The sequence below is a fragment of the Plectropomus leopardus genome, chromosome 18 (genome assembly GCF_026936395.1).
Source record: "Plectropomus leopardus strain MGB_pleo_1.0 chromosome 18, ASM2693639v1, whole genome shotgun sequence".
In the NCBI taxonomy this organism is placed as follows: Eukaryota; Metazoa; Chordata; class Actinopteri; order Perciformes; family Serranidae; genus Plectropomus; species Plectropomus leopardus.
In genome coordinates this window covers 21,962,471-21,979,783 of record NC_142193.1, presented here as the reverse complement: position 1 = coordinate 21,979,783, position 17,313 = coordinate 21,962,471, and the positions used below count along the sequence as shown (strand labels likewise).

The following is a 17,313-nucleotide window of genomic DNA, read 5'->3' as shown; positions in this document are numbered from 1 at the left end:
TGGACAAAACAACCACTGACTCTAGATATGGCCATTTGTGTTTTGGCGTTGGCCAACGTAGTTAACAGCCCCTTTGAGAACTTCCTAAAAGCATCTGAAAAACACTGAATTTTAATGTGAAATTGCTATTTTCTTGCTTGCTAACTTCAGGGCTAACTTCTGTTACTTTAATCAGCAGCTGGCGAGCTAGACATGGGAACATGACGTATTGGGTCTTAAATATTTGTAGCATTTATTCTCTGCCAAACAGCCTCAACTGTTTGACATATCACACAGCCGCGTTTCACTTCATACTCTCTGCTCTGCTCCCTGCAGCATCAATATCATCATCACCGCCACTCACGTTTGCTCGTGCTTGTAGTCGCTCATGCTCTCTCTCACGGCTCACACTGTCTGGATCCAAAATGAGACAGTGAAGTTTCAAATCGTGCTGAAACTTCAGTTTGGACTTTTGTGGGACGGGCAGAGCACTAGGAAAAGGTGCGCTTGATTTACAAAATAAAAGACTAAATGGGAGCAACATTGTTGACCTCATCATGCTTTATCTTGTTTTGAAAATTGAGGGAAGCCAAAATCATAATGGAAATTGATTAATTGCACAGCTCTACCTCTAGGTGCCGCTAAATCCCCCTAAATCTAAAACACTGTTCCTTAAAAAACTAAAACTGAGTGTGATAAAACATTTCAGTCGACTGTAATAAAAATAGAAATAACTGAAAGAATATTGTATACTTAAAAAATTGACTTAAATAAAAAATATACAGGAAATATCTTTTAGTTTGAGTTCTTTTATATCAATTTTGTCAAATTTGTCAACAAAACATGAGGAGGCTTCGGTGCAGATGTTCACATGGACAGGGATGCATACATGAACATGTGAGTCACCCGCCTTCACAGAGTGTTGTTTTTGTTTTATAAAACCTATCCTGACCTTCTCAAATCTTGCCCCTGACAAATACAATAAAAGCACAGTGGTATCCAAAAACCACTGAAGGCAGGTGTTAAAAACACAAAAAAGGTCCACACACTCTAGCTCCCTTAAGTGACATTTCCCACTAATGCTCATCTTCAAACTACTATTACGAGGAAGAGCATTAGCTCGAAACGTCACGATTTGCTAATAAACTGCACTTCAGGGAGCGACAGTGTGCAGACTTTTCACTGAGACAGTGACAGACATACACACTGACCTACAACTGCTATGCAGTGATTTAAGCACATGCACTTTATATCGTATAATGCCAAAATTCAAATGTGTCTTAATGTTTTAAATTTAGCTTTCAATTAACCTTTTATTTTGTTTGTGTACAGCTGCCAGCCTTAAAGTAACCAAACATAATTCCATTGTACATCTACAATGACAAACAGAGTTTTATGTCTTATGACAAACACGATGAATATCGGAGTGCATAAATAGGTACAATATGCTAAAAAGTCAAACGTGACATTTAAGGGGTTGAAGACCACAGTAAAATGAGGTCATGGCACGTTGCCGTTACGAGCAGCAGCCAAGAAAATAATTGTGCACATCACAGCCTAGTTTGAAGACGGGGAGAAAGACTAGTATATAGGTCAATTTGTGGATGCTGTGAAACAACACAAAGTAGATAAGAGACAAAGAGAATACTAACACAGCCAACCCAGATCACATTCATTAGTGCAGCAAACTGTGAGGGGCTGAAAGTGACTCACACAAGAGGAGTAAGGAGTGGGAGGGGGCACCCCTGTGACATTACAGTCTCATTATCTCATCCTTCAGGGACAGAGCGGGAGGTCAAGTCACTGACCCTTGACTATAGAGTTCACAGTCGCATGCACCCACATGAGAAAAACGTACTCCTTTTCACTGATCTAAACAAAATTGGCTTCCAAACGCATTTGTCTCAACACTGCTTTGGGCACAAAAAACACTAAGACACTCACACTGTAATTAGGTGGACATTCTCTTGCCGCCATTAAGGCCACGCTGCCAAAGTCTGCCACAAGTTCTAATCAGATTTCACACTGCCCATCCCCTGCGAGACATTAAGTCCCTTTCCCATCTGCCAGCTCATCTCAACCAGGAGATCTGATCCTGGGCTAACTAACTGACTGTCCAACACTGTCTACCCGCCTCTCTCTGGTCATTAAGAAGTCTGGCGTGGAGAGCGGGTCTGCAGCTGCCACAGCACGAGTTCAAAACCTGCAAGCTAAGCACTCTCTTCCCTTCAGAAGTCACCTTTCAGTCAACTTAAAACACCTCTCTTTTTTTGTTTTGTGGCTATTTTGCTCCGTTTTCTTCTCCTCTGAGATTTGTTCTCACCTCTACCCTCCTAAGTATGCCCGAGGAGCCCATGGGGAGGCCTGAGGAGCAGCTGCAGCATCCCCATGCTCCTTATTAGTCTTGCATAGGCACCTGGCCTCCATTTTGGCTCAGGTAGTATGGACCACCTGGCTGCTGCTGATGTTTTCAGTTAAAAATGTTTTACTATAGTAACAGCTAATGCTTCATGTCCAAATTGCACAGCAGTGAACAGAGGGCAAGTTGAGGCTCTGAGGCAAAAACGCAATCTTGCACAGGAATTATCTATCTAATTAGGAGGATACACAGTTTCTAACACCCACATTATAAGTTTTTCCTACTGTTTGAAAACATCATCACAAATTTAGTGCAAGGATCATTGCAAACAAACCTGGCAGAGAGCAATTTTGCCTGCACTGAAAAACATTATCTCATGTTAGGGTTGGGTATCCTTTATAAACTTGTGATACATTCTCAAACACCAACACCTTTAAAGTAATAACAATACCATCAAAGTACTTCATTTGATAACACAGCGCCTTTGTTGTGAAAGTTTTGCAGGGCTGTGTTGTTGACGATGCAGTGTTTTGCACAGCTCTATAAATGAATGGAGTATCGGCTTTTAATTGTGGAAATACAGTATTCATGGCGGCAGGCAGCTCTACAGCAGCAGCTGCGTGAGCATCACCATCACATGCTGTTTAAGCAGGCGCTGTGGTTCGGGTGTTATTCTTTTTCCAAGTTTTTCATGAAATGATTGCTATGCATTTATTTTTGTTTAAAGAAATGACTAATGAATCTACCTTCTACCTTCCTCTACCTTTATCATACACCAAATGTTTTTAGTATAGCCATACTTTCCACACAACACACAAATAGTCTTTTTTTTTCTAGATCTGGGTACAAAAATGGGTATTGTTTGACTGGAAACGTTTCGATACTGCTTGGTATTGGGTTATTTCAGTAAATGTAGGTATTCAGTACTGATCTTCAGCCCTATTGAATGTGCAGCATGTTGGAACACAAAGCAAACAAAGATGCACACTTGTAGGCAAAAAAACAACACTTAAAATTCTTAGGTACCCATTTCATACAGGTTGCAGAAAGAATACAATGAATTAACAAGTTTAATACAATAAGCCACAACTCACCTTTGGTTATCGGTTCTGTGGCCTGAAAAAAAAGAGAAAACAAACATTAACAATCGAAAAAAACTTCTAATAAAGGAAAAAGCATCTTTTTATAAGTGAAAGTCATGGGCCTAAATGTTAATGTGCCATAAACATCTCAGTCGCAGTGGCTGGCTCTCCAGCTGCACGACAGTGTTGGAGCGACTAGCCAGGGCAATCGGAACAAAATGTTCAGGGGCTGGTTTTGCTCATCTATTGAAATGCTAAAACGTTCATGTTCATTCCTGCTGCTCGACAGGGTGAGGGGGTTCATTGGGCTTGTGGCTGGAGAGGGAGTAAAATAGATAACACAAACGCTCTTCTCGTACGTTAAGAAACATACACAAACATACTTTCCGCAGCCCCGACAAGAAGGGTCAAGGATACATAAATTGTGTTACTGAGAACAGCAGGCAAACACTGAAAACAGATGAGCCACTGAAGGAAAAAGTGAAGAGGAGGGGGAGAGGTGGGGGGGCGGCTGCAGGGAAAAGACGAGGATGACAACTACATAACATTCCGGTTTATGCTTCCAGTGGAAACACACATGACCAAAAACATGTGCTGCTCAGTATGCATGCGATCGATGCGATGTAACACCTCAGCATACTGGAGACCTCATTCGTTGTGCACCACCTAACATCTGAAATAGTACAGACGGCGTCACAACAGCCTCGTCTGAGACTGGCTGAGGATATGGTAGTGGACTGTCTTCAGCAGCTACTCTTTTCTTTGCTTAGGGACGTCGGCCACGCATGAACCAACTCTGAGCGGAGGCTTACAGCATAATAGCATGTTGATTAAACGGTAGGCAAAGGCAATTAATGCTGACGATGAGTGGGAAACAGCCACGTGCTTACCTTTTTCTGAGCAGCTTCTTTCTTTTTCTTTTCTTCTTGCTTTTTCTTTTTCTTATCTTCCATCAAATGGTTCTCTTCTCGTGTTTTTTGCCTCTTCTCACAGCTAAGATACAAAAACAGAAAGAGAGGTTGACATGGTGTTACCCTTGGAATGGGGAAATAAAAAAAAAATCAACAAAAAGCATTGCAATGTTTTGCATGGCAATACTGTATCAACGTGATGCAAAGTGTTGGTTTTTATTATATGAATTATTAATATTCAAAATATTCATTAATTTAAACATTTGGTAGCCTACTAGAGTAATAAAACAAATTCCTTTTTCAGTCTACTAGATACATTCTTCTGCAATACAAATGACTGCAGTAAGACATACAGATTGAAAACTTTCTTTGGGGACATACTTCTAATTTTATAGAGATCTAGAGACAAAAGCTCAGGGTTTCCAACATATTCATCTATTTGTCACAATCAAAACATCTGCCGCCATGCCCTTAACTGTTCCTTAGGATAGCAACACACTCCATGAGCGCAGAGCGTACTCTGGGCACAAACGGAGCAGCAGATCATCAGGCAAAGTGAAAGCTAAACTCACTGTTAACTGCGCTGTGTCTAAAAGTTTGCATTTACTCCTCTAATCCATTAATCAGATCTGATCAGCTCTGACAGGATCAATTATCCATCCTATGACATCAGTAGGAGAGCCTTCAGTTGCCAAAGGAAGCTTTTTCTTTCCCATTGCTTTGCTAGCCAGTGTGCTGAGCAGTGTGCTCCTTGGGATTTAAAATCACATTGTAAAAATCAATGTTGTATCTTGACTTAAATATCATGATAATATTGTATTTCTGGTGAATCCTATCCTTGTTTAATCCCAATCACCAGCTGAGGAGAGGTTGTGGCTCAGCAGTTTAACACCTGCAAAAGTGACTATGTAGCTGCATTGTTCGATTGTTGCTCTCCAGAGTGAAATCAGTGTTGTACTGTGCACAAGAGCACGTGCACAGTACCAATACAACCACCAGAGAGAGGAATGTGGGTTTGTTGTGCACTTTGCAAACTGCAGTGTTTTGAACTGTGCAAACTGTGCATGTGTGTGAGTGTTTTGGTTTGGTGGTCTTTAGGTTTGGCTCTGGAAACCATTAGAGGGGCCTTACAGGTCTTGGATAGTGGGGGCCAATGAGACGTGGCCCTTGCTCTTCAGTCTGCACATTGAGCCAGGGCAACAGATCCCTACACAGCTAATATGTGGGCAGCACAGAAAAACAATACGTGCCAGTGTTTTGGGTCAGAGACAACTTTATGCGCACAATTCATCTGTTTACAACAAACTAACCTGGAAACAGCCTTTTCTACCCAATCCTGAGAGGACAAGTATTCACAACACACACTCTAGTCAAAAAAACCACCTGATAATGCTCTGTAGTTTCCTGTCCCGGTGCATCCAGCTGAGAGCTGTATCTATCCTAATCCTCAACACAGAAAAACAAATAAATAAAAGCTGGAAGGAATGTTTTTTAAGGACTGAGGGAAGAAGAACTTGCCTGGAAAAATATATGCATTGGACTCCTTGAACCTTAAATGTGAAATTAAAACCATCAGCCTTTTCTTCTGCCATGCCTGTGCTGCTGCAGGCGGCAGCAGAGTGTGCTATTGCCTGGCAACAAGCGTTCCCCGAGGCCCTGGTGAGCAGTCAGGTGGAGACAGACAGCGCCCTTAAGCACTGCACTTAAGTCAGTTTGATTGTGGAGGTTCAATAATGGAACTGGAAAGACGAGAAGATGAATTTGGACAAGCATCAAAGACTGAAGCACAAATCTGAGTTTCTAATTGAGCAACTGAGACAGAGTTTGGAGCACGTCTTGAGAGCCAGGGTTCATGAGAAGAAACAAACAAACACACTAATGAGAGCTATTTCATTTTTAATGTCCTGACTGTACTATTTAACCTTGACGGCCTATGTAATACGTAGCAATGGGACAATATAGCCTACCATTTTTATCATGGATCGTAAAAAAGATCGTTAAAAAAACAAAAACAAACCACTCAGCTGACTGAGGTACTTTTCCATTATTGGGATAATCGTAATTATCTGAACCACAACCTCATAAATGTTGCTATTTTTTAAAATTTATTTCCTCTGTTTCTGATCACCTAATTTAAGATTGTTTGTTATTTACAAAAATTGTTTGCTAAAAATAAAAAAGACTGCGGCGCCCAGTAGCTCACCTGGTAGAGCAGGCGTCCCATGTACAAAGGCTATCTCCTCGCTGCAGCGACCGCGGGTTCAATTCCAACCCACAGCCCTTTGCTGCATGTCATCCCCTCTCTTCCCCATTCACGCAAACACAAGCAAAAAAAATCATCTTTAAAATTTTTTTTTAAAAAGATGTGTGTCCTATTTGTGATGCAATAAAAATACTTGGTTTAAGCTCATTTTGATGAATATCGGGATAAAATTGTAAAATGGAACGAAAAATCGTGACATGAAATTTTTATATCGTCCCATGCCTGGTAATACATTCAACCAAGAAAACGAAAAAGTTGGAAAACTATGACAGTTATAACAGAATTCAACTGAGCTTTCATTTAGCTACGTAATGATGCAACATTGTTTATCACCACCACAACTGTTTGCTGTCTTTTAAATATTGTAAGATGACATTTTCTTTATTTCATATAGACATTTTTTCAGTACGAGGAAAGCAGAAACACCCCTCAAGCCTTTAAGAGGTCACAAGGCTGATAAATGTTGGTATTGCCCTGTTTTGTGATACTGTTTTGATTCGCAAAAACACTGTATCAACATTTTATATTTTCCATGCAAAGACTGATGGCAGTGGTTTGTTTTGTGTCATGTTTAAACCTCCTACTGCTAGATCGATCTATCTCGATCTACTATGCAGTGATCTATCTTCAGCCATCGGACTTCCACTACAATTCAACAACATATCACTAACATAGACGCAAAGAATAGTCATAAAAGGCACACAGCTACTTCTCAAACTAACTAAAATTTATTTTGCATTAAGCACCGTGTTCAATCTTTGCATCATGATAAATATCATATCACCAGATCATTGCCAATACACAACACTACTATAGCTACTGTGAAAAGGTTGAGCATGAGGGATAAACGCCACAGGATTGCAACTGATTTAAAATATAAAAATGTGCATAAGTGCAGTCCTCTGTCCATGTGAACATGTGAGTATGCCAGATGACAATAATATATTGTTCTAAATTTGTTATGTTAGTAATGATAGGGCATACTCTAATGATGATGTTTATGATTGAAATGGTGCATGTTCACAACACATTAAAATGTCAGTCTTGCACCTTTGGTGTGGACTGTGCAGACTAGTTTTTCCAATCTGGCCTTGCAAAGTGTGCAGCAATGCTTTGTGAACAACAGCTGTTGCCGTGCCGCCGTCTCTCAGGGGCCACGGTCACCTCGTCTCTCAGACTGAGCGGTGAGCAAACAGGTGACAAAGGGTCACCACGAGGAAGCCTCTTGTTCACTGCAAAGATCAGACCCCACAGTATTTCTTACTCTCTTTATATCCTCTTTAACACTGCTGCCACATGTGGAAAGACTGTTACACAGTCCTCCAGTAAGTAAGGAGCTGAATTGTTAATTTATTTGAGGAAAACCAGTGATTCTGAATTACGAGTTCAATTTGCTAGGAAAAAATCTGTCTTGTCTGTCAACTGAAATCAATCCAGAAACCTAAAAACTGCATCTCTAAATGACAAGTTTGAAGATCCACTGTACCCAGCTGCAGCAAATGTTTCAATATATACTTACATTTTAAGATGAGAATTTGGTATCATAACAGCAACAACCAAGGCAGTTCTGAATTAGCTGCACATCCACTCAGTTCACTGAGAAAGTCATCGACTATTGCTACCAAATCCAAATAGGAAAAAAACTATCAACCGAACTTTTAAGCAAATAAAAACAGCCTGGAATTAGTTGTTTCAGCCAGGTTTAATGAGTTGAACTCAATGTTTTGCCCAGTTTTTAATGGTTTCACTTTAATGTCTGATTTATTTTTTCTTTTATCTAGACTCTTTAAAAATAGAAAATACCATCAGCAAGAATCGCCTGCAACAAATTAGCTGTATTATTTTTAGACAATATCACTCACTCGCACGCTGGGCCTCCTGGCCAGCTCAGCAGCACATGCCTTCAATGTTTGCAGGAGCTGAAAACTGAATTCAGACAATCCTGCAGCGCTCCAGGCCCGATGGCTCAAAAGAGCAGCAATGAAAAGAAGCTGCGTGATAAACAGAGTGTCTTTGTAATGGACTGTAGTCCAGACTGTGTGCATGAGATTAGGTTGCTGGAATTTACTTCAACACAAAACCACACCGCCTGCATGCACCTATCTACCAATCCACACCATAAACGCTTATTTTTACCCTTGAGAGGCTGGATATGGAACCTGCTGGTGCAGCTGCCATGCTAAATATAGCTGGTGCTGCTCCTTTCAAAGGCATCAGTGGGGCTTGTGTCATGTAGCATCAGAGGATAAGAGAGATGCTCCGGTTAATGTGAGCTGCTGTCGGCCTCCAACCCGGACGAGGGGAGTGAGTGCCGAGCAAAGCGTCAAAATGATTCCAGTTTAAGAAACACTGGGTCCCTGAGCAGGACAGAGGGAGTCTCTCTCAGTGAGAGCTGCCGTGTCGTTTCCAAACATCTGCCTGGCTTGGACAGATGTGCGTCCCTTGGACTGTGCTCACTGATGGTGAGATGGGGGGGGGATGCAGAAATGTTACCTCCTGCCCATTTGATGCTACGGGATCTCTGGAAATATAACGGCACTATGAGAGTAAGCTTTAATTAACCCTCTGAAACCTGGAACAACATCAGTTTTCTTGTGCTGCATTCAGAGGCATTTCATTTGCATTTAATCCTTTGAAACCTAATTGTTTTGGGGTTTTTTCTTGATAAACATGGCTAAAAAGGAAACGAGCAGGAAATTAGGTAAAAATGAAAAGAAATGACCTGAAAATAGCTTTTTTTAAAAAGAGGGGGGAATATTATTGAAGTTAATTATAATAACAAAGATAGGGGAAAATGTCATAAAACTATATTTATGATTATTATTAATATTATATTTATTATTAACTATTTTATTTTTATATTAGTTGTTCTTTGATGTGTTTTTATTTTACCTTTTTTGTTAGGGGTGCACGGTAATATCGGCATATCATCTTTATTGGCCGATTCTGGCTGATTTCTGCCGATTGGACAAATCTTTTTTTTTTTTCTTTTTTTAAATTGACAAAGTGAACATGAATATAAATGGCAAAATTGAACAGACAGATAAATAGATGATAAAAGAAATAAAAGAAATAAGTAAATAAAAGAAAATACATATAAAAATAGATATTTTCTTTATAAAAAGATATGTGATTAAGTATTGGTTATTAGCCAAAAGAGCTCTTATATCAGTGCTTCCATACTTTAAAAAAAAAAGAATACCTTTTTACTTAAATCATGCTAATTTGCTGAGGTTTCAAAGGGTTAAATCATAATTTGGAAAGATGCAGACTACATTACTTATGATTTAAAAAAATAAAAATAAATCCAATTCCTAGGAGCCCATTTATTAAGTGTAGATAAGGACATTAAAAATGAATAAATAAATCACACAGAGGAGACTGCAAGACTGCAGTTTTCATTTCATGTTTACTCGTAGTAGCGGGCCGAGCTACATCATGAGCAGCCGTCTGTGGCGGGGAAGCACAGCTTGTGTGGATACGAAGGACGTAGGTCAATGAGCTCAGCTCTGTTGTGGAATTACACCCTCCTGTCAGAACAACAGGATTACAGCTTGGTGTCCCTCTTAAAACCAGACACTCACTCTGCTGACAAAGAATAGGCAAAAGGTAGAAAAATAACGGAGCCAGACGGAGGAGAGACCAAGGACAGTCTAAAAAATAAAAGCAGGTGTAAAATTTGTAGAGAATTGAGTGATGTAGAGGAGGGAGAGTCGATGTGTGCAAGGTGAAATGTGGACATGCAAATGCCGAGCTGCTCCACATTGAAGCAAATGAAGATGAGGGGGCTCTGGCTGATGAGGCTGGTTTGTGTGTGTGTGTGTGTGTGTGTGTGTGTGTGTGTGTGTGTGTGTGTGTGTGTGTGTGTGTGAGAGAGAGAGGGAGAGATGGGGGAAGGGGTGCTAGACGGCAGTCACTGGGCACGGAGCCAGGAATGCCATCGCTGCAAGCCAAACAAGAGCACGGCGAGCCCTTGGGAGAACGCTCGCTAGCAACCACAGCAGCGGCCGCCACAGCCATGGCAGAGTGTGCAGCCCCGTCTGCGCAATCGCACTTTAGGGCAGCTTTTTCAACTTGCTCTGAAAAATATCCGATATGCCACAGCAGGTTTTAAAATGTACCACGATTTAACGAAAAAAAAAAAACACAGAAAAAAGGCAAAAGGCCAAATTAGTCAGTGCAACCTCTCAAATCGTGTGAAGGTTTAAAAACTGCTGGGTAAGCACGAACAACGTCCTTGTGCTCTGCAAAGCGGATTGCTCTCTCTAAAGTACTTGAAGCTATTCTCAGTGTGGCCATGTTAATGCTTTCTGACCTGAGCTAACGACGAGGAAAAGAGAAACTTATGCTGCACTCCTGGCACTCTGAAACAGGCCCTAAAATAACTTGTATGGACACACTCCAAAAGCCCTGCCTCCAGTCCCAATGTCAGTTGTCGGCTCCAAAAGTAATGGGAAGTCTTTCACAAGCACAGATGACGATTTATTGCTCCGGGAGATCAAAGGACGTCCCTAACAAATGTCTTTTTAAACTCTAATCACGTAGCTTTCTCACTGTTTCCACATTTGTCGTCATAAATCGAAAAAAGAAAAAAAAATCATGCCTCTGTGTGAAGTTACTGAGATCTCACATAACTCGACCGATCGTGTGCAACAGATTTTTATTTCTGTAAAGAACGACAAGAAAATGATTTAGGGGATCTAGCCCATTTTCAAAATTCATACATGTTATTCCTATGGTCAAAGATGGTCCAAAAATATTAGTCAACATAAACAACTCCCTCCCAAATCCAAAAACTAGTGTGCTGAAACTCAAATTTTTGAAAATCTGGAGCCGCCCCACAGACAATGAATTGGGAAATATGTTTCAGATGACGCTAGCTACAGTTACATGCACAGCAGTATTCCCCTATTATTCTGACTATGACAATATTCTGAATTTGATAAGGTCATATAAACAGCATATTACATTTAAATATTCTGAATCAGGCCGTTATCTGAATTTAACATTTTCCAATTAAGAGGTGAAATATGCCGGTGTTTTCAGGTTTTAGGAGGATTAGCTTGGCATGTATACTGCCAATTTGGAGTATTTGTCTCAAGTGGGGTTTTTAACCGCAGTTTGTGACATACATTTCATTTGTTTATGGTTGGCGGTGAGCATTGTCATGGATACGCTGTACACAAACCAAATCGCCAACAGTTTGCAAAGCTGTGGTGTAGAGATGCTTGCTAAAGAAAATCCTACATTTCTGGTCAGAAGGGGAAACTATGTGAAAGACGTGGCTATCAACAGGTTTTTGAATATGCACAAATATTGCAACGCTGACCTTTTCAAAAAGGTCAAGGAAGGAAAGAGAGATTTCAACAAGTCAGACACTGGTAGGAAACTAAGAAAAAAAATTAAATTTTGATGAAAAATCGCTAGACGTCATCAACTTTTTGTTCCCCCTTTGACCGATCAGATGAATTGAACGGAGGGTCTTACGTGGTGGTGATGACACCAAGTGGTAGTATGTATGATTTGGTGAAGCTAGCTCACTTTGACCATCGCCTGACTAGGCAAACTGCGAGACATATCTAGGCTAACTGTTGCCTCAACAGCTCTCTAACGTTTTACCAATCAAAATAAGGCGGGACTATCGATTGCAAATTGCCAAACTGTCCCAAATTCACCCTAAAATAAGGCTTGAATTGCAAAGCCCCTGAACAAACTGGCGGTGATCCCTGTGATTTCTCCTCTTTCGTATATCCACTTGGATATCCGTTTCCTTATGATCAACACACTGTTTGGATCAGCCTTTCACCTTCTATTAGAGCCAGTACAGATGCCCTCTGCCCGTTCATTTTCTATGCAGAATTTAAAGCACAGATCTGTGAGTTTACTTCACAGCAAAATAGCAGTTAAGCTAAGGACTGGTGATTTGGTGGTTGCCTTCTGACAATTAAAGAAAAGTGCTCTGTATGTTTGGAGCAGGCTTAACCAAGAAAAAGCAGTGCCATGCGCCTCACGTTTTGCAGATTACAAAACATGCTGTCTGTTTGAGGCCTATATGAGGACATTTTTATGTTTCAGAATTGTGAACACGACAATAAAATCAGGCTCAATTGGGTATAAAAAATTAAACAAAGATTCAGTAAGTTGCAACGGTACAACGTTTTCAGGGTACGATTACCATCTCTGAAAAAATCAGTTTCACGGTATGGTGATACACGGCACTACATTATTATTATTATTATCAGTTACAATGGCCCTTAAATGAATGAAAACAGGTTTTTTTTGGGTTGAAACACAACAAAATAACTAAAATAGAGATCAGATTCTCCGTTCAGTTGCATTTTTTTTTCAATACTGTAGATGAGCAAATGTGTACTGAATGATAACTGTCAGTTTTCATACCACAGTATACCTTAAAACTGGTATATTGCTGCAACCCTACCACAAAATTAGGCTCCTGTTCACTGTCCATGGAGCAACTCTCAACTTTTTCTTGATGTTATCAAAAGTTTGAGACTCATTTCTCTGTTTTCTGGCTTTGAGAGAAAGAAGCTCATGTTCACACATATTAATTGAACTTTCCTTGGCAACGGAAATAACATTGGAATTTTAATTTTAGGTGGTGTTCCCCTTTAAAGTAACACCAGCTCATTGCCTTAAACAAGAGATCTGTACAAAAATGCAGCACCTATCCGTCCAGCATTCAAACACCACCACAGGATGAAGTAAAGCAAGCAAACAATAAACGTAAACTTCAAGATAGAAAACATTTTTCTTTGACAGCGATCAACTGTTTTTCGCAGAGTGCAAGCTCATCATTTCCACTGAGGATTCCAGCAAAGCATCCGATCACCGACACCAAACAACCCGCCAAACCAAATGACACAATCTGGCAAAATGCCCCTCGGCCCTGTAGTCCAGCTCTGAGCAAAAAGCCATCGAGAGTTTTGAACTGAAAGTGAGGCTATGACCTAAGCCTTATAGTAATCATTGTATTTAGTGGCCTGTTTTTGTTATCAAGCCCCCTTTGGCGCCTCTCTGTGAATACACACTGCCTCTTTCAGAGGCCTAGGTGCTGACTGGGGGCCCCTGACCCGGCAGGGACAGAAAAGACCCCCCACCCCCTTCCCTTTACCGCCACCATCTCTTCATCCCTTGCCAGGCCCAAACCCAAATTAGGGGCTCAAACACATTAGTAAAACCAGCGGGGCCTCGAAGCTTACGTCAGCCTGCCCTCCACATGCATCAGGGGTGCTGGCATTCCCAGTCTGTGCACACCAGTTTCTACTTTTGGACTGTGTGATCCTGCAGGAGCAACAGCAGGAGGCGGGCAGCGATGTTCGTCTCTATGGTGAAGGGAATACAGGAAGCAATCCATGCGTCAAGGTTTGCACAACACTGTCATGCTCAAGATTAACAATGCATACAGTTTATAAAATATTGAGCAGCCCTGCAACAATGTCAACATCAACCATCCCAAGGTTTTTTTTCTCCACTTTTTACTGGAGCTACTATTGCTAAATTGCTATTTTACTTCCTTTTTACTGTTTAATTTATCTGATGTTGTCTTGGTTAGCACTATGGGCAACAGTTTTGCATGAATTGAACTACATTACAGTGTAAACGTTGCTATTTTAGCAAGGTTATAGTGATCATGCATAGTTATTTCTCAGTCTCTCTACTAAAATAGAACCATAATATTCAGGAAATGTGTATACAGTGTAAAAAAAATGCCCATATTTTACAATAAAACAACTTAAATGGACTAAAGTTACTAGTATTTGGTGTGACCTCCCTTTCCACTTGACGTGTTGATCTCTCTTGGGCTGACAATATGAGATTTACAATATTAATCTTCTGGCGTATTTAAGCGAAGATGCATTCAAGACATGTCCAGAGCTCAACATTGATTGTTGAGCTGCCTTTTGTAATGGTTGTACGGTTCCATGTTTCACACAAAATATTCAGTCCGAAAAAGCCATTTTGTTCTGGCTTTTTTGGTGTTTTAATGCATTGTTCATGTTCTCTGAATTCTTCTTTTTTCTAAATATATAATGGTAATGTTAATGGTAGTTTATTTCGGTCCTTGTCAACAATTTTCCAAGACAAATGTACATAACAACATCAAGGCATCAAGTAAAAAATAATAACAAAACAAAAACAAATTGATAGCTAGGTACAAAGATAGATAGATAAATAGATAAAACTTATTACACCTATATTTGCATGAGTAACTAATTTACTACTATTTTACTTCTCTACTACTTTTATAAAAAACAGTATAAAACAACAACAGATGGACAAAAAAAAAGAGAAAAAACAATAAAAAGATCCAAAAACATTTCATACTAACTAAAAATTATACCCTTGTTTTGTGTTTGTTTACCACCATATTTTTATTGTTATCACAGCCATTCCACAAGTTAACCCCTCTGGTGGATATACATCTGCTCTTTATGTTTCTCCTTACCCCAGATTATTTTTTTAAAGACATCTGTTCCCCTAAATTCATATTTGCTCTCTCTGAATACATTTAGAGAGCAAGTCTATAAGTTGATAAATAGAGCATTGATTGGTTCAATTTGACTGACAACTCTAATAGCTCTTTTGGTTGGTGTGTTGGTTTTGCATGTGTTTGCCCAAACCTCCAAACAGCAGGTAACATATAGAAGTATGAGAGCACAACACAGAGTACAGAGTGACTTCTGGGTCAAGATGTCTCTGATTTCATGTACATATCCTCATTACAACTTTTCTAAAACAACAAATCTATGGTGGCCTAAGGCTTTTTCACAGTACTGTGAATATTTATTTTTACATTTTAAGGTTATGTCGAGAGAGGTCTCTAATCTCAGCATTTTCCGCATAAAAAGTGGCCACTCTAACATTTCTATTCAAGTGAAGGCCAGCAGACTACTAGCTACTCCATAAGTGAATAGCAGACTGGCTGAGGATGCATGGGAAACATTTATTCTTAGTTAATGAAACTGAAAATGCAAACCATGCGTGGATATGAGTAAAGCACAGGATTCCTACAGCTGTAAGCACCCTGAAACTGAAGGGAAAAAACATGAACCTACATCAGCTTCATCACACAAGGGAGAAATATCGATTGCAACATAAAGTATGACTTTTAATTTGAAATCATTTTGAGATTTTACAACGTAACGACGGAAAATAAATTCAGAAAAAAATCTTATTTCCCACGTCTCATCACTTTTTAGATTTTTGAAACATCTACTTAAGACATTTTAATACCACGTCAAGGCCGTATTTTTAGATTAGCTAATTCAATTCCTTATAAGACTTGCTAAGGATCCGCGGGAACCCTGAAGGTAGGTAAAGTCAGCTTGCTAACGCGTCCACAGCCCTGTCAGGTGATGCATGTTAGAGCCAGGCAGCTCTCCCTGCAGCAGCATGCTCAGTGAGAAGGAGCTGCAACAATATCCATGTCAACTCTACTCCTACACACCAATGCAACAGCAAGCAACGTCTGCCGAGCTACTACAGAGACGGCAACTCAACGAGCAACAACACAGGGTGCCCTTGAATCATTTTGAACCGCTGTTCTTGCTAGGCCAACTAGTCCACGTTACTACAGAGCCGCTAGAAAGAAAACTAAATCCGCGCTAAGGTGGTAGCATGCAAAACTAAACATAAGCACCCTTAAGCCACCGACAAACTGCGATAAAGAGCACTCGCAGCGAAGAAAACATTGATGTCAAAGTGGGCTGAGCTGAAAATAATCTCGCGACTGATCCAGCTTCCATGACAAAACTTCAAAATACCGCATATTTTCAAAAGTGGGGAGCGACAAGGTGCAAATACGTCGTGCAAAAGCGTCCAAAAGGGTTAATAAATCCTACCATGAAGCGTTCAGGAGGTTCTCGTTGGCGGCGGAGCCTCTGCAGCCATTTTGTAGTAACTGACCGGAGCAGGAGCTCGAGACGGTTGAATCGGTGGTAACGGGGGGAGGGGGGAGGAGCTTCACCTTGCCACGTGACCTTCAATAACAAAACAAACTGGTCCCACTTCCCCCGTGCGCCGCCCCCCGGCGTTTCCATGACAACTGCAGCCCCTCCATCACTCCCCTGTATCTGCACTGATGCGCGCGGGGTTGCAGCTGTGTCGCCTCGTGCCTCCTCCCGTCCTTTACGATGTACAGTTAAAGAAGAGAGTGTTTACAAGTAAACAAACTGCGTGTGAAAAGTGAATTGTCCTATGAGGACAAATATAACAGCGTTTCAGCCTGCAGTTTGTGCAACATGGAGCCTGTGATGTGTTTTTATGCCAACAGAGGGCACAATTTCTACTGTATGATGCTTTGCTCCACACTGTGCTGCTGCTGTGGTGACGTTTTTATTTTATACAGGGTGAAGTCAGGTAATTTAGGACACTTTTTGGTAGATTACCGAGGAGAAAACCACCGAAAACTCCGAATAGTACCTCAAGCAAACTCAAGACCTACCTTTTTAGTCTGGCTTTTAATTCAACTTTATTTATCTTTTGACTATTTGTTTATATATTTTTATGTTTTACAGTTTAACTTTACTTTGTTGGTTGGGAGTTTGTTTATTTTATATATATATTTTAACTTTTTTTGGGTTTTATTTTTACTTGTAACTTTTTAACTTTTCACTAATTTCTTGCTAATTTTTGGATGATGTTTTGTTAAGTTTCTCATTGTCTCCTCCCCATGTTTTTGAAAGGAATCAAACCAAT

At 40.3% G+C, this 17,313-nt stretch overlaps 1 protein-coding gene across 8 annotated transcripts in view; it reads right to left on the bottom strand.

The window, feature by feature from the left end:
- tnrc6c1 (trinucleotide repeat containing adaptor 6C1) overlaps positions 1 to 16,607 on the bottom strand; it is a 62,251-nt gene extending 45,644 nt beyond the window's left edge. For 6 of the 8 annotated variants that reach the window (XM_088069287.1, XM_088069289.1, XM_088069290.1 and 3 more), the window contains exons 1-3: positions 13,815 to 13,984; positions 4,311 to 4,413; positions 3,433 to 3,454 (exon numbers count right to left, since the gene is read on the bottom strand). In XM_088069287.1, the coding sequence (XP_087925413.1) occupies positions 3,433 to 3,454; positions 4,311 to 4,413; positions 13,815 to 13,969 (280 nt within the window). In that variant the 5' untranslated portion in view covers positions 13,970 to 13,984. Of the gene's footprint in view, positions 1 to 3,432; positions 3,455 to 4,310; positions 4,414 to 13,814; positions 13,985 to 16,457 lie in introns of those variants that run through there. The other 2 variants (XM_088069292.1, XM_088069294.1) reach the window with 1 other exon arrangement.
- Positions 16,608 to 17,313: the final 706 nt, after the last annotated feature.